At 35.6% G+C, this 19,305-nt stretch overlaps 1 protein-coding gene across 1 annotated transcript in view; it reads left to right on the forward strand.

Annotated features, from left to right (window-relative positions):
• LOC149804761 (E2F-associated phosphoprotein-like) overlaps positions 1–17,582 on the forward strand; it is a 35,476-nt gene extending 17,894 nt beyond the window's left edge. Inside the window, exons 4-5 of the mRNA XM_089944070.1 lie at positions 7,081–7,309; positions 13,314–17,582. Of these exons, the coding sequence (XP_089800196.1) occupies positions 7,081–7,309; positions 13,314–13,590 (506 nt within the window). The 3' untranslated portion in view covers positions 13,591–17,582. The remainder of the gene's footprint in view (positions 1–7,080; positions 7,310–13,313) is intronic.
• Positions 17,583–19,305: the final 1,723 nt, after the last annotated feature.

Genomic DNA, 19,305 nt, shown 5'->3' on the forward strand with positions numbered 1-19,305 from the left:
ACCTGTACCAACATTTAAAATTCACATGCCTGCAGGTTATTTTTTTAGCAGAAATGATTATTTAGCAGATACTTCTACATATTAATATTGAGTCTATAATTCTCTACCTGTACAGGTCAAGCACAGGTATTTATCTTAGTCAGTACCCCTTCTTACCAGTTCATATTAGGAAACTCACTTCACTAAACGTAAGTCAGTTCTGCTCTGTTTTGTCTAGCAGACCATGGATGAGAATAGTCTGACAACAACTAAACATGTCTAATTCTCTGGTTCTCATACATGTCAGACTTGCATGTTATGGACAGAAGTCAATCATAGCTTGAGGACAAAAATATCTCCTTGCACACAAGGCTTCAAGCCATATCTTTTCTGGGAAGCAAGATGGAGAGAAGCAACAAGCATCAGCTACAGTCTCACATATCAGAATTATTGACCAGACATGTGGATCCTGTACCTCATCCCTGCCTCAAGAACTGACTAATCCTACCTGCCAAATGAACATGTTCCTTCACAACTGGATTTGGCCATTTAACTTTGATTATAATGAACCATTACCGCAATCAATCATACATTATCAGCCACCAGAAAACGAACTTGCCCAGTTTCATAACTCATATATGATGCCCAGTTTAATGTTGTAATACTCAAGAATGCACACTTCAGCCAGCTCCTTAATCATCCATCCACTGTCAACAGAGTGTCATGACAACAAATCTGCCAAAGACCAGCCTGTGAAGAGCTGGACCTGCCCCCATCTGAGGAGGAGGTGTGGAAGGCCATTTAGCAGATGAACTGTGGCAGAGCACAAGGTAAAGATGGTATTCAAGGCATTTGCAGCTTTCCATGACACTATCGCTAGCATCTTGGATGAGGAGGAGATGCCTCCAGATCTATGAGATGCCACCATCATCTCACTATACAAGAATAGAGGTGCTAGAGCTGACTGCAACAGTTATAGAGGAATTTCTCTGCTCTCCATTGCTGGAAAAATTCTTGTCCGCACCATTCTGAACAGACTTGTTGCAATCATCTCAGAGGAAGTACTTCCTGAATCACAGTGTGGATTCTACCAAGGCTGCAGCACAGTTGACATGATCTTCACTGTGAGGCAAATACAGGAGAAATGCATGTAACAGAACATGGATCTCAATACAATGTTTATCAACCTCACGAAGACTTTTGACTCTTACAATAGAGAAGACCTGTGGTTTGTCCTTGGTAAACTTGGCTGCCCCAGAAAGTTCACCATCCTTATCCAGTTGTTCTATGGCATGACAGCAGAGGTATTGGCCAGTGGAGAGTACTCAGAGCAATTTGATGGCTTGACCGGAGTGATGCAGGGCTGTTTGCTCGCACCTGTGCTGTTGAACTTATTCACCACACTCCTTGCAGTGAGGGACATAGACAATGGAGTCTAAATCAAGTATCGCCTTGATTGATCCCTGTTTGACTTGCATCAGTTCTCTGGAAGAACAAAGACACCAGGCAGACCACTTCTCAAAGTTTTGCTTGCAGATGACTGCACTTATGGCACACAAGGAAAACCACCTACAGACCATTGTGAGTTAGTTTTCTGAAGCATCCAGGCTGTTTGGTCTGACAATAAACCTGGATACAACAGAGGTACTCCTTCAGCCGGCCCCTTACACAAACCCACACAACCCACCATCAAGATCGAGGGAAGACAGTAGAAAAACACGGAGAGCTTTACACACCTGGGAGTCACAGTGTCTTCAGATGGGTCACTGTAAATGAAATTACAGACAGGATCCAGAAAGCAAGCCAAGCCCTAGGAAGAATTAGTGTCAGAGTCCTGCAGCAAAAAGGCATTTGGATGCCTACCAAGATCAAGGACTATAAAGCTGTTGTCCTCACCACCCTGCTATTTGACTGTGAAACCTGGACTGTATACTGCAGGCATGTGAAGCACCTTGAGCAATTCCACATGCAGTTAATAAGGTCAGTCATGCACATCAGATGGCAAGACAGGGTGTCCAACTTAGAAGTCCTCAAAAGGGCTCATGTTCCTAGCATTGAGGCACTGCTGCTCAAAGCCAAGCTCAGATGGTCTGGGCATATCATTTGGATGGAGAAGACCAGATTACTGAGACAGCTGTTCTATGGTGAGTGCAAGCAGGGAAAGTGGAAACAAGGGCTCGCCAGGCAAAGGTACAAAGACAACCTTAAGTGTAACCTGAAATGGTGCAGAATCCAACCCAGCAAGCTGGAAGACTCGGCAAAAGAAAGGTCTATGTGGCGCATGCTCATCACAAAGGCTGTTGAAGTTGTCAAGGATGACTGCCATCAACGAATCACAGCCTTGAGAGAAAAATGGCACATCGTAGCATCCCAGACAATGACATCTACAGACTTCCCATGCCCAACCTGTAACATCCTGTTTCCAGCTTTGGACTCAGCCACATTTGTAGTCACTGTGGGCAGCGCAACTAGTATCATCATTGGACATGATGGACAACCAAATAAGAAGACGCAAGAATGCACTTCATGAAACCAGTTATACATGGATCATCTTATCCCCATAGTACCTCAGAATACTTGCAACACACAATGTACATCTTGGGGCCTCAGTTTTCAAGAGATGGTTCTTAACTTTCCCTCAAGGCTCTGCCACCTAAGTGATATGTTAGAAGTAACAGGCTCATCAGTGCTGCAAGTGTAGTGGGCCACCATCAGCAACATTCTTTTCCAACTACTTCATAGATAGATCAGGAGATGTTGACCTCACTACCTTAATCTATAAACGATGATACTGGTATTCAAGTTTCCTCATCGTTATTAGGTCCTACTTGGATGATTGAACTCCACATTGCAAGCTTGAACTGAAGTTTCCCTTCCAATACCATTGGACTTCTGTCCTCATTTCTCTAGATTACCAGTTCTAACATAGGGAAAATTATTTATGAAAGAATCTACTTTCAATTGCTTCCACAGTAGGAATCTTTACACTTAACCACTACAGGACTCCTCATTATTGGCGATTCCTGTAGACTCCACATTTGACAGTAAATATATTGCTGGACAGTGAGGGAAAGAGCTGGCCAAGAATCAAAAGTATCCTCGCTCACAGCAGATACCTTGACTGATTAAGTGGATTAAATGTCCCAAAACCTGTCCCAACATAACAAATCAGATGACGTTCTCCCCACACAGATGACCTACTTCCATTTTGACCGGACTAGGACATATACAAGGTAACATAGGGTTCATGACCACAACATGTATATGATAACTCACAGCATCAATACAGGGCACTCCGTGACTTTAGTCCACAGAATATGTAGGTGGCATTATGCATAGTATGGTCCACTTCATAACAGAGATACGGCAGACTGTAGCTGTAATAGCAGCTGTGACTAACAATATGTAGGAAATGATGCTATGGTCTTTCACTGACATTATAGACCATTTGTGACCCAAGATATACTTGCAACCTTCATCATCTTTTCTCTTCTTTATGATCAGGTGGATGGCTTTCGCAACATACCACCATTCCTCTCAGTCTCAGCTACAGTAAAGGGATTTACAAGGCAACCAACAAGGTCACAGGGAGATCCCAAGAGCACATGCTGCTGGGGGAACAAACCTACAATTAAGTGGAGGAGTCAGACTGAGGTTAATTGTTTTAACCATTTTCCACGAGACCATCCCTATCTCAAATGACATACATACTGGCTCCCCTATCCTATCTTTATCTCAGATCCCAGTATGAAGAAGGCTCCAATCTTTTGTGACTGAATGGAAGTTTCCTGGGGACTATGTACTGGCCCAAGTTCTTAGCTACAATGCAGCACTCATCAGTTAGTACTCAACCTAAGCATATTCAGTCACCTGTTACACTCTTGGCTTTGTGATTGAATGCAACAATGGGTCTTAATGCCATCCTTTGTGGAGACTACACAATCTCCTAGTCAACAAGAACATCTAAGACCTCATATCCTTTCAAGATTTGGTCGACTATGTCTGGAATCGATGTTCATGTATAAAGAATGTGTTCTCCAAGAATGAGAATAGAATTCATTCAGTGGTAGGTTCCATGCCTATTTTGAGTAATCCATCTGCTGAAGAATTCCCTCGCCGGCTGAATTTTGCTCAATGTGGTAGCAGCAGTGGGTCCTAATGCCATCCTTTGTGAAGACTACACAATCTCCTTATCAACAAGTACATCGCTGACCTCATATCCTATCAAGATTTAGTCAACTAGGTCTCGAATCAATAATCAAGTATAAAAAATGTGTCCACCAGGAAGAAGAATTGAATTCATATAATGGAAAGTTATATAACTATTTGGAGCAATCCATCTGCTTGAGAATCCCCTCACCAAATGAGTTTTACTCAATGCAGTAGCAGATGTCTTAGTCCTTGGTCACTTTTTTGGTCCCATAAACAATGATTACATGGTCCATGTGGAGACTGAAGCTGTGGCCATTGAGCATGGTTGCATCTTGAAGACAGGGAAACCACTTTGGACTTGTATTGGCAATACCTCTGCAAGTACAACCTCTGACAATTATGATTGCTGTGGATGCAAACACAGCGGGATGGGGAGCAAGTCTCCTATCATTTTGGACTACCATAGGAGCATGACCCCCACAGGATCATTATTACATGTCAATTAGTGGTGGCTGGAAACCCTACACAGGAGTGGAGTTATCTTTCAGTCTGATAACTACAATGTGATGATTCATCTCAAACAGCAAGGCAGAACAAGTACTGAGACCTTTGTATTCTTGTTTGGGATTTTCTGAAGTGGTGTCCTCATCAATAATCCATGCTTAAGTTTGACATTTACTTAGCTGGCTAATGTATTGGCAGACTTATGGTTCAGCAAGGTGGAAATAATACAGATGGAATGGTCTTTTTCATCCCCCTGTCTTCACTCAAAAGACAGTTCATGATGTTGACCTATGATGGACCTATTGGTGGCAAGATGGAATGCCAAAACCTCAGCCTTGGTTTCACCAGTCCTTTACGCAAAAGGCCTAGATAATCAATGCTTTTTCTATCAGTTGGAATGGCAGAATGTATACACTCCTTCAGCATCTTTAATACGGAATGGGATACAAGAATTAGCATTTCTGAGTGTCTCTTCATCCTCTTTACTACACTGAAATGAGAAATATTGGAGTAGCCTCATTAATCAAAACAGAGTCAACATATTCCCTCATCTCAGTTAAGAAACCATGATGCCACGTATTTCACCCCAATCCAGAGTTACTGAACCTGCACATCCAGATATTAATAAATATGCCTTTAAAATACAACAGTTCTCACAAGTGGTGGAGAATCCCTAAAGTGAGCTGGCCATCCATCTTAGAGGCATATGAAGGCAATGGAATATATTCTCAGTGGAGCACACAAGAGCATTTTATACCTATGTAGGCATCCATATCTCAATAGCAAACTTCCTATGACTCTTCAGTGAGAAAAAGCACCAGTCATAAAATTAAACTTACCATTCCGCAACCACTGGCATGCTGTGCTCGTGGAAGAGAAACTATTGCATGGAGGAGGATCATGCCTAATTTAATCCTTCAAAGAGGGGAAGGATGATATATCAACATAGGCATTTTCATCCTGAATAAAGTGGGCTATCTGTCCTGCAAATCAGACTCAACCCAAACTATGACTTTGCTCCACATATTGGCTCACCAAGTTAGGACATTCAGCTTAATCATGGCATAGGAGTGAAACTGTTCTCTATCTGTATCCATGCTGTGGGATGGAGATCCGAGTATACTTCTCAAGTTCTTATCAGAGATTTCTCATCCTAAAAGTGGATCTGGAGGAACCTTTACCAATGGCACAAAGGTTACCCTTCCAGATCATGCAACAGCTTCATACAGATGCAGTGTCATGACTTATTTTAGATTTGTTAGAGAAAAAATTTTCCCTAGAAAAATTTTTCCCTTTTGATGCCGTTCCCTGATAGATGGAGTCTATTCCAGTCAGGTTATCTAGAAGCTGTCTCACATGTTTTAGGGGACCTGAGATGGACTCTCCTGGGTAAGGGGATGTCACTCCCTCCATCTCGTACATTTTCTCCTAAGGTATTATGATTGAGTAATGCATTTAAAGAAGAAACCAATTTTTTGTCTGGTACAATACATTTCTTTGAAAATGCTTACCCAACCTTAATACACATACACCCTCCCAGCCTCCCTGAAGTTACATCCATAGAGATTGTGCTTTATGCTCCAGTTATAACTGAGATATTTATGGAATTTGGTGCCAATCCCTATCTTAAGAGGGAGACCACTCTGCCTGACTGCTACCTAGGTGTGCAGATGATTTTGAGCTAAAAGTGTTATCAGGGATAGAGGGATTTGCAAGGTAGTAGTAGTTTTCCCAAGGTATTGGTTAAGTATTCTTGAAGAAACATTTTACTAGAAAAAATTATTTATCAAAAATAGCCCAGCCGAAGTTGACCAAATTAGATGTAAATCACTAATGCATGGATTTTGTCTGATCAGTTTAGTGTGTTAAGGCTGTATTTAAGTGATTAGAAAACTTGCATGAGTAAGTGCTGTAAGATTTTTTTTACTACAGTTTAAAAGATATGATGAGAGTAGAGATGATTTGTTGATGACAGTATGGCTAAACTCAAAGGAATACCATCTGCAGAACCCAGGACCAATCTTTTAGAATTATTACTATCGTAAATTAGCAGTTTTATGGATTAAAAACCTTTTAATTCATCTTCTAACAAAAATGAGTTGTGACACTTAATTTTCAATCCATTAGATTTACGCTCATGAGTTATCAGTCAGCACACATATGGAAATTATGTGAATGATGAAATTTTTGTCTAAAATACTTGATGCTTACTCTGATTAGGTTTTAGTCATTATTTTTTAATGTAATTATTTCATAATCATCTTGAGGAATAGGTAGTAATAATGTATAACAATAGTATAATATAATAATAATATATATTAATAAAGTGTTGAAACTATTTGGTAAACTGAATTGTCTTCATCAGCAATAAGGAAAAATGTATAATTTTTCAGATTAGTGCACTTGACAAGCTTTTAAACTCATTTTTTAAATATGTTTTAACAGGTGATGCTAGAAAAAAGAAGCATCCTTTACTTAGCAATGATGAGCTTCTGTATGACCCAGATTTAGATGATGAAGATCAGCATTGGGTTGACCAGCAGAAACAATCTTACAGGGTTAAACAGCCAGCAAGTAGAGATGATGGTCAGGGCAAGGTCAAGCCTGTGCCATCAAGCGATGCTGTGTTGAATTGTCCAGCTTGTATGACAACTCTCTGTCTAGACTGTCAAAGGTTTGTAATGTGCATAAAAATTGTAAATTTATTTATGTTGATTGTACAAGAAGTTCTACAAAGCTTATACCATGTACAATGAAACCATGATCAGTTAGGCACTTTTGTCCCTGCCATTTTCTATGGATGTTCAAAGAATCAGGACAAATAAGATTTGCATCAAGGATGAACAGATGTATGTGGTAGCCTCACTGTAACTTGCTTCATTATAAAAGAGATTTGGACATAAAATGGCCATGGCATAACAAAGTGTTTACAAGCTCTTCACCAGTTTCTAATTTTTGAATTACTACAGCGTTTTTTGGGGTAAATGAAAGTTTTATTTGTTAATATGATAAGAGAGATATTGTATTTCTTAAGACATATAATTGTCTTTCTTTAATTGATTAAGATGTTAAAAGTTTTGATTTGTAAAATTCATTTCATTTGTGAAATTCATTTCAACACCCATGGATATTGCTATTAAGGTTTTTAAAAGACACACAATCCTAAAAATGTTGAAAAATGGTAATCCAGATGGTAATGAATCATGAACAATAAAGGTAATGAATCATGCATAGTGAAGGTAATGAATCATGAACAGTAAAGGTAATGAATCATGCATAGTAAAGGTAATGAATCATGCAAAGTAAAGGTAATGAATCACGCACAATAAAAGTAATAAATCATGCTCAGTAAAAATTATGAATTATGAATAGCACAGGTAATGCATTATGCACAGTATAGGTAATGAATCGTGCACAGTAAAGGTAATGAAATATGAACAGTAAAGGTAATGAATTATGAACAGTAAAAGTAATGAATCATGAACAGTGAAGGTAATGGATCATGAACAGTTAGAGTAATGAATTATGAAATGTAAAAGTAAATGAATCATGAAAAGGTAATGAATCATGCAAAGGTAATGAATCAGGCACAGTAAAAGTAATGAATCATGCACACTAAAGGTAATAAATCATGCACAGTAAAGGTACTGAATCATGCACAGTAAAGGTAATGTATTATAAACAGTAAAGGTAATGAATCATGCACAGTAAAGGTAATGAATCATGCACAATGAAGGTAATGAATCATGCACAATAAAGGTAATGAATCATGCACAATAAAGGTAATGAATCATGCACAATAAAGGTAATGAATCCTAAACAGTACAGGTAATGAATTATGAACAGTGAAGGTAATGGCTCATGAACAGCTAAACTAATGAATTATGAACTGTAAAGGTAAAGGAATCATGAAACGGTAATAAATCATGCACAGTGAAGGTACTCAATCATGAATAGTAAAGGTAATAAATCATGAACAGTACAGGTAATGAATTATGCACAGTAAAAGTAATGAATTATGCACAATAAAGGCAATAAATCATACACAGTAAATGTAATGAATCATGCACAGTAAAGGTAATGAATCATGCACAGTAAAGGTCATGAATTATGAACAGTAAAGGTATTGAATTGTGAACAGTAAAGGTAATAAATCATGCACAGTAAAAGTTATCAATCATGAACAGTAAAGATAATGAATCATGAATAGTAAAAGTAATGAATCATGAAAAGGTAATGAATCATGCAAAGGTAATGAATCAGGCACAGTAAAAGTAATGAATCATGCACACTAAAGGTAATAAATCATGCACAGTAAAGGTACTGAATCATGCACAGTAAAGGTAATGTATTATAAACAGTAAAGGTAATGAATCATGCACAGTAAAGGTAATGAATCATGCACAATGAAGGTAATGAATCATGCACAATAAAGGTAATGAATCATGCACAATAAAGGTAATGAATCATGCACAATAAAGGTAATGAATCCTAAACAGTACAGGTAATGAATTATGAACAGTGAAGGTAATGGCTCATGAACAGTTAAACTAATGAATTATGAACTGTAAAGGTAAAGGAATCATGAAACGGTAATAAATCATGCACAGTGAAGGTACTCAATCATGAATAGTAAAGGTAATAAATCATGAACAGTACAGGTAATGAATTATGCACAGTAAAAGTAATGAATTATGCACAATAAAGGCAATAAATCATACACAGTAAATGTAATGAATCATGCACAGTAAAGGTAATGAATCATGCACAGTAAAGGTCATGAATTATGAACAGTAAAGGTATTGAATTGTGAACAGTAAAGGTAATAAATCATGCACAGTAAAAGTTATCAATCATGAACAGTAAAGATAATGAATCATGAATAGTAAAAGTAATGAATCATGCACAGTAAAGGTAATAAATCATGCACAGTAAAGGTAATCAATCATGCACAGTAAATGTTATGAATTATGAATAGCACAGGTAATGAATTATGCACAGAAAGGTAATGAATCATGCACATTGAAGGTAATGAATCATGCACAGTAAAAGTAATGAATTACGAACAGTAAAGGTAATAAATCATGCACAGTAAAGGTAATGAATCATGCACAATAAAGGTAATGAATCATGCACAGTAAAAGTTATGAATCATGCACAGTAAAGATAATGAATCATGAACAGTATAGGTAATGAATCATGCACAGTAAATGTAATGAATTATGCACAATGAAAGTAATAAATTATGCTCTGTAAAAGTAATGAATCATGCTCAGTTAAAGTTATGAATTATGAATAGCACAGGTAATGAATTATGCACAGTAAAGGTAAATAATCATGCACAGTAAAGGTAATGAATCATGCACAGTAAAGGTAATGAACTATGAACAGTAAAGGTAATGAGTTATGAACAGTAAAAGTAATCAATCATGAACAGTGAAGGTAATGGATCATGAACAGTTATAGTAATGAATTATGTATTGTAAAGGTAAATGAATCATGAAAAGGTAATGAATCATGCAAAGGTAATGAATCATGCACAATAAAGGTAATGAATCATGCACAGTAAATGTTATGAATTATGAATAGCACAGGTAATGAATTATGCACAGTAAAGGTAAAGAATCATGCACAATAAAGGTAATCAATTATGAACAGTAAAGGTAATAAATCATGCACAGTAAAGGTAATGAATCATGCACAGTAAAAGTAATGAATCATGCACAATAAAGGTAATGAATTATGAACAGTAAAGGTGATAAATCATAAACAGTAAAGGTAATGAATCATGCACAGTAAAAGTAATGAATCATGCACAATAAAGTAATGAATTATGAACAGTAAAGGTAATAAATCATGCACAGTAAAGGTAATGAATCATGCACAGTAAAAGTAATGAATCATGCACAATAAAGGTAATGAATTATGAACAGTAAAGGTAATAAATCATGCCCAGTAAAGGTAATGAATCATGCACAATAAAGGTAATCAATCATGCACAGTAATAGTTATGAATCCTGCACAGTAAAGGTAATGAATTATGCATAGTAAAGGTAATTAATCATGCATAGTAAAAGTAATGAATTATGCACAATAAAAGTAATGAATCATGCACATGAAAGTAATGAATCATGCACAGTAAAAGTTATGAATCATGCACAGTATAGGTAATGAATCATGCACAGTAAAAGTAATGAATTATGCACAATAAAAGTAATAAATCATGCACTGTAAAAGTAATGAATCATGCGTAATTAAAGTTATGAATTATGAATAGCACAGGTAATGAATTATGCACAGTAAAGGTAAATAACCATGCACAGTAAAGGTAATGAAACATGCACAGTAAAGATAATGAATCATGAACAGTATAGGTAATGAATCATGCACAGTAAAAGTAATGAATTATGTACAATAAAAGTAATAAATCATGCACTGGAAAAGTAATGAATCATGCTCAGTAAAAGTTATGAATTAAGAATAGCACAGGTAATGAATTATGCACAGTAAAGGTAAATAACCATGCACAGTAAAGGTAATGAATCATGCACAATAAAGTTAATGAATCATGCACAGTAAAGATAATGAAATTATCAACAGTAAAGGTAATGAATTATGAACAGTAAAAGTAATGAATTATGCACAATAAAAGTAATAAATCATGAACAGTGAAGGTAATGGATCATGAACAGTTAAAGTAATGAATTATGAACTGTAAAGGTAAATGAGTCATGAAAAGGTAATGAATCATGCAAAGGTAATGAATCATGCACAGTAAAAGTAATGAATCATGCACACTAAAGGTAATGAATCATGCACAGTAAAGGTAAATAATCATGCACAGTAAAGGTAATGAATTATAAACAGTAAATGTAATGAATTATGCATAGTAAAGGTAATTAATCATGTACAGTAAAAGTTATGAATCATGCACAGTAAAGGTAATGAATTATGCATAGTATAGGTAATTAATCATGCACAGTAAAAGTTATTAATCATGCACAGTAAAGATAATGTATAATGAACAGTATAGGTAATGAATCATGCACAGTAAAAGTAATGAATTATGCACAATAAAAGAAATAAATCATGCACTGTAAAAGTAATGAATCATGCACAGTAAAGGTAATGAATTATGAATAGTAAATGTAATGAATTATGCATAGTAAAGGTAATTAATCATGTACAGTAAAAGTTATGAATCATGCACAGTAAAGGTAATGAATTATGAACAGTATAGGTAATGAATCATGCACAGTAAAGGTAATGAATTATGCATAGTAAATGTAATTTATCATGCCCAGTAAAAGTTTTGAATCATGCACAGTAAAGATTATGTATCATGAACAGTATAGGTAATGAATCATGCACAGTAAAAGTAATGAATTATGCACAATAAAAGTAATAAATCATGCACTGTAAAAGTAATGAATCGTGCTCAGTAAAGGTAATGAATCATGTACAGTAAAAGTAATGAATTGTGCACAATGAAAGTAATGAATCATGCACAGTAAAGGTAATGAATTATGCATAGTAAAGGTAATTAATCATGCACAGTAAAAGTTATGAATCATGCACAGTAAAGGTAATGAATCATGAACAGTATAGGTAATGAATCAAGCACAGTAAAAGTAATGAATTATGCACAATAAAGGTAATAAATCATGCACAGTAAAGGTAATAAATCATGCACAGTAAAAGTAATGAATTATGCACAGTAAAAGTAATGAATTATGCACAGTAAAGGTAATGAATCATGCACAATAAAGATAATGAATCATGCAGAGTAAATGTTATGAATTATTAACAGTAAAGATAATGAATCATGCACAATAAAGTTAATGAATTGTGCACAGTAAAGGTAATGAATTATGAACAGTAAAGATAATAAATCATGCACAGTAAAGTTATGAATCATGAACAGTAAAGGTAATGAATCATGAACAGTAAAGGTAATGAATTATGCACTGGAAAGGTAATAAATCATGCACAGTAAAGGTAATGAATCATGAACAATATAGGTAATGAATCATGCAGAGTTAAAGTAATGATTATATACAATAAAAGTAATAAATCATGCACTGTAAAAGTAATGAATCATGCTCAGTAAAAGTTATGAATTATGAACAGCACAGGTAATGAATTATGCACAGTAAAGGTAAATAATCATGCACATTAAAGGTAATGAATCGTGCACAATAAAGTTAATGAATCATGCACAGTAAAGGTAATGAATCATGAATAGTATTTTTTGTGCTTCTCTTCAGTACACTTGTTGTTAGTCCTGGGCAAACAGTGCTTTTGTTAAAACAAGTAGAAGATACTGTCCCTCCCATCTGCTGGGGTGGTTGTCACCCCTGGTCATTGCTGAAACAAGTTTATCATGTGAATTGATTAATTAATCAATATATGTATTTAATTATTCTACAATCTTGCCATAACTTGATGACATTTAAGAAAACAGATTCTGCATGAAACAATTTAGAACCATAAGTGTGATCTACATGTACAAGTATTAATACTTTTATATTTAGGTTTTGTGTCGTATTGTGTTTATCAATATAGCCTAGTGTATAGTGAATGTGGGTATTCCTTTATGTAAAGCATTGCTGGGAATGACAGACGGTGTAATTTTTCCTCATAAAATAATGCACCTCTTAATATTTCTTTTCTTTCAGGCATGAAACGTACACGAACCAGTACAGAGCTATGTTTGTGATGAACTGTGTAGTTGACAACACTGAACGTTTAAAATTTCCAAAAGGCAGTGCTAAAGAGAGGAAAAAGAAGAGGAAAAAGCAAATGGTGTCCGATTCTTTGAATGCAAATTCAGCTGCAAATGAGGATGAGGACTGGTTTAATCCAGTGAAATGTTCTGAATGTTCTACAGTCGTGGCTGTATATGATGATGATGAAGTGTATCACTTCTTCAATATCTTAGCCAGCTATGCATAGAAAGTTATGTCATCAATCTTATTCATTTAAACTTTAATAATCTTAATTAAACAAAAAGCTGTTTCCTTGTTAAAGTATCAGTGGTAAGAGGTACTTCCTTGGTAAAGCTGTATGCATTATCAGTGGTAAGAGCTACTTCCTTGGTAAAGCTGTATGCATTATCATTGGTAAGAGCTACTTCCGTGGTAAAACTGTATGCATTATCATTGGTAAGAGCTACTTCCATGTTAAAGTGTCAGTGGTAAGAGTTACTTCCTTGGTAAGCTGTATGCATTATCATTGGTAAGAGCTACTTCCGTGGTAAAACTGTATGCATTTTCAGTGGCAAGAGCTACTTCCATGTTAAAGTGTCAGTGGTAAGAGTTACTTCCTTGGTAAGCTGTATGCATTATCAATGGTAAGAGCTACTTCTTTGGTAAAGCTGTATGCATTATCAGTGGTAAGAGCTACTTCCTTGGTAAGCTGTATGCATTATCAATGGTAAGAGCTACTTCCTTGGTAAGCTGTATGCATTATCAATGGTAAGAGCTACTTTCTTGGTAAGCTGTATGCATTATCAATGGTAAGAGCTACTTTCTTGGTAAGCTGCATGCATTATCAATGGTAAGAGCTACTTCATTGGTAAAGCTGTATGCATTATCAGTGGTAAGAGCTACTTCCTTGGTAAAGCTGTATGCATTATCAGTGTTAAGAGCTACTTTCTTGGTAAAGCTAAATGCATTGTTTTTTTTCTAAAAAACTAGGAGTCCTTTATTTTTCACATAATTTTAACTTACGCTAGTGTAATACTCATTGCCCAATGTATGCTAAGATTTTATAACATTTGTATTTTTGGGGTTTAACACCGTTTTTGATCACATGATAGGCTGTATGTAGTGGACATTGTATTAGGTGAAGGAAGATTCCAGGAAAAACCATCATTCCTCAGGAAGCTTCTAGCAATGTTTTTAAAAATACCCATATTGGCTGAAAGCAGACTCCAACTCGCACAGACAGAGGTGGGATATGTTTGTGATCTGTAAAAAGAAAACTACCTTAGATCACTTAGCTACTCAGAGTCTTTGCAAAACACCTTGGATCACTTGGCCACTCAGTCTTAGCAAAACATCTTTAATCACATGGCCTGTCAGTCTTTGCAAAACACCTTGGATCACTTGGCCTCTCAGAGTCTTTGCAAAACACCTTGGATCACTTGGCCTCTCAGAGTCTTTGCAAAACACCTTGGATCACTTGGCCACTCAGTCTTTGCAAAACACCTTGGATCATTTGGCCAATCAGAGTCTTTGCAAAACACCTTGAAACACTTGGCCTCCTAGTCTTTGCAAACACATTGGATCACTTGGCCTCTCAGAGTCTTTGCAAAACACCTTGGATCACTTGGCCAATCAGAGTCTTTGCAAAACACCTTGGATAACTTGACCTCTCAGAGTCTTTGCAAAACACCTTGGAACACTTGGCCACTCAGTCTTTGCAAAACACCTTGGATCACTTGGCCTCCTAGTCTTTGCAAAACACCTTGGATTACTTGGCCACTCAGAGTCTTTGCAAAACACCTTGGATCACTTGGCCACTCAGTCTTTGCAAAACACCTTGGATCACTTGGCCAATCAGTCTTTGCAAAACACCTTGGATCACTTGGCCTCCTAGTCATTGCAAAACACCTTGGATCACTTGGCCTCTCAGAGTCTTTGCAAAACACCTTGGATCACTTGGCCACTCAGTCTTTGCAAAACACCTTGGATCACTTGGCCAATCAGAGTCTTTGCAAAACACCTTGAAACACTTGGCCTCCTAGTCTTTGCAAAACACATTGGATCACTTGGCCACTCAGTCTTTGCAAAACACCTTGGATCACTTGGCCTCCTAGTCTTTGCAAAACACCTTGGATTACTTGGCCACTCAGAGTCTTTGCAAAACACCTTGGATCACTTGGCCACTCAGAGTCTTTGCAAAACACCTTGGATCACTTGGCCACTCAGAGTCTTTGCAAAACACCTTGGATCACTTGGTCACTCAGAGTCTTTGCAAAACACCTTAGATCACTTGGCCACCCAGTCACTGCAAAACACAGAGAAACATAATACAGCAACATCACTGAGTAAAGTTCTTAACCTTATGTTGACAAATGGAATCTTGAACTTGTGTTCATTTTTGATAAAACTTTCTGGATAAACCACTCATTGCAAGCAGCATTTTCATATAGCAGTTTTTGCATTTATTTAATGCCTAACATTGTTATACTTTTTTGAGAATTTCTTGTGAAGATCAGTATAAAAAAGGTACCAGCTATTTTTAAATAGTATTTATATTTAACTAAAAGTTACAACTAGAACTTTGGCTGTTTTACATGTTTTGATTATCAGTTACCATTCTTTTCAAGCATATTAAAATATATATCTTCACAGAGAGCCAGATTTTGAATGAAGTACAGACAAATATTTACATTAATGCATGTATTCCAATCATTAAATCTTAAAGCAGTTTATCATGGAATGCACCCCCATATTATAACAAGTCACATTGTGTATCTTTCTTTTTAACAAGAAAGTGAAAGTTACTTTCTTTTGATTTGAAATTGTATGTGATGATTCTTTATGCTATGGAAATCAAAGCCCATTGAAAGTGAAAACACGAAGAGAAACAGCATGTAAATAACTACTTGACCGCTTTTCATCTATGTTCAGTTTGAATGGTGATTTATGTGTATAAATACCAAACAAATCTATTTGAATAATGTTTTTTGAGTATAGATACTAAAAAGTTAGTTTGTATGAATTTATTATAACATCAGTTAAATTTTCTTGCTTTACCTACCTTATGTGCTCTAAAATAATTGCTTCTTTGCAGAGGGCCCTCATTTTATCCAGTTTCTATTGCTATAGATGGTTCTCATTTTTATTATTATTATTTTTATACATCGTCTTTACTAGCCAAGGTTCCGGTATAATAACCTTATCTACACCTTGGTGGATCGAACATATATTTTAGTGCTTTATCCTAGCAACATCTATTGGATTTCATGAGTTGCCTCCCTTATTATGTAATGCCAACTAACCATTAGCATGTAACAGTGGTGCATTGTACATCGGCCGAAACTGTTGGAGGCAATTGACTTCTAAAGGATACTTTGTAAATTTAACATCGATAGTATGACTACATACCAGAGGGAAGCCATTACATTTGTTTTTGAGTGAAAGGCATTTGTACAAACACTGACCGGCAATGGAAAATTGCTTATTCATCAGTCCATTCAAGCTGTGTGCTCCCCCATCTCAAGCGTGTAGGAACAGTGTTCAAATCTGAACAATTTAATTTTGATTGGATGTGGTGGCTTGCTGCTGCATCCAATGAAATTCACAGACCCAAAGCAAAGAACTTTCTGCTGATGATGTTTATGCATATGCTGCTTGGTATATTTTGGTATCTTTCTTGGTTTTATCTTGATGTGGTGCACCTGTATAAGATGGGTATTAGTGCCTGTTGTTACTCTGGTAAGTTTTATAACAGACCTCAAAGGCCAACTGACAGATTTGTTCTTGATGAGAGAGGTGTCAAGTTAAAATAACAGTAAGTTGGGCATGAATAAAAACTCAATAAATGAAGGTATTGGGTCAACTGTATTTGGTTGGAATTCACAAACTGTTTCCTTTGCAGAGACAATGATACAGCATATTAATGTCACTGTGACTCATTTTGCAGCATATATGATTGTTCTTTGGATATTTAAGTTGAATAAGGTACGCAGAACTATAACTGTTGTCAGTATTTAAATTTTAAAAAGAAATTACAGAAACTGAAGGAATGTGGTTTGTATTTATTAAACAAATTGCATTTGCTATTTTTTGTGTTTTCACTTTGACAAAATTTTCAGCTAAACAGTGTCATTTAAATGTAAGATATCAAACTGCTTGGAAAATATAATTTATCTTATAATAATTTGCTCTGCTTGGATTATTGATTGATATCACAAAAATAAATATTTTTTTCTTTTATGCATTGTCATTTGTCTGTTGTCTGCATACCCATCTTTAAATTATTGGTAGTTTTTTTAAGTTTGATAGAATTACACTGATTGATAGAAAAAAGAAAATGAAACACTTTCATAGAGAATCATATCTCAGATGCAGGCATATTTTCTCAAATGATAACAGTGTTGATTGCATCTGTATCTCAGCAGTATTAAAAATACAATGAAACCTATAAGACCAGAAACACACAGGACCAAATAAAAATGTTGTCAAAATACATTGAAACCTATAAGACCAGAAACACACAGGACCAAATAAAAATGTTGACAAAATACGCTGAAACCTATAAGACCAGTAAGAGACTGGACCAAATAAAAATTTGTCAAAATACACTGAAACCTATAAGGCCAGAAACACACAGGGCCAAATAAAAATGTCAAAATGCACTGAAACCTATAAGACCAGAAACACATAGGACCAAATAAAAATGTTGACAAAATACACTGAAACCTATAAAACCAGTAACAGACTAGACCAAATAAAAATGTTGTCAAAATACACTGAACCCTATAAGACCAGAAATACACAGGACCAAATAAAAATGTTGACAAAATACACTGAAACCTTTAAGACCAGAAATAGACTGGACCAAATAAAAATGTCAAAATGCACAGTAAAGGTAATGAATTATGAACAGTAAAAGTAATGAATCGTGAACAGTGAAGGTAATAGATCATGAACAGTTAAAGTAATGACTTATGAACAGTAAAGGTAAATGAATCATACACACTAATGGTAATGAATCATGCAAAGGTAATGAATTATGCAAAGGTAATGAATCATGCACAGTAAAGGTAATGAATCATGCAAAGGTAATGAATTATGAATAGCAAAGGTAATTAATCATGCAAAGGTAATGAATAATGCAATGGTAATGAATCATGCAAAGGTAATGAATCATGCACAGTAAAGGTAATGAATCATGCAAAGGTAATGAATTATGCAAAGGTAATGAATCATGCACAATAAAGATAATGAATCATGCACAGTAAAGGTAATGAATCATGCAAAGGTAATGAATTATGAATAGTAAAGGTAATGAATCATGCAAAGGTAATGAATCATGCACTGTAAAGGTAATGAATCATGCAAAGGTAATGAATCATGCACAGTAAAGGTAATGAATCATGCAAAGGTAATGAATCATGCAAAGGTAATGAATCATGCACAGCAAAGGTAATGAATCATGCAAAGGTAATGAATCATGCACAGTAAAGGTAATAAATCATGCAAAGGTAATGAATTATGCAAAGGTAATGAATTATGCAAAGGTAATGAATTATGCACAGTAAAGGTAATGAATCATGCAAAGGTAATGAATTATGAATAGTAATTTTAATGAATCATGCAAAGGTAATGAATCATGCAATGGTAATGAATCATGCAATGGTAATGAATCATGCACAGTAAAGGTAGTGAATCATGCAAAGGTAATGAATCATGCACAATAAAGATAATGAATCATGCAAAGGTAATGAATTACAAAGGTAATGAATCATGCAAATGTAATGAATCATGCACAGTAAAGGTAATGAATCATGCAAAGGTAATGAATTACAAAGGTAATGAATCATGCAAAGGTAATGAATCATGCACAGTAAAGGTAATGAATTGTGCACAATAAAAGTAATGAATCATGCACAGTAAAGGTAATGAATTATGAACAGTAAAGGTAATGAATCATGCA

This window comes from Sinohyriopsis cumingii, chromosome 2, assembly GCF_028554795.1.
Source record: "Sinohyriopsis cumingii isolate HCF-2022 chromosome 2, ASM2855479v2, whole genome shotgun sequence".
Taxonomy (NCBI): Eukaryota; Metazoa; Mollusca; class Bivalvia; order Unionida; family Unionidae; genus Sinohyriopsis; species Sinohyriopsis cumingii.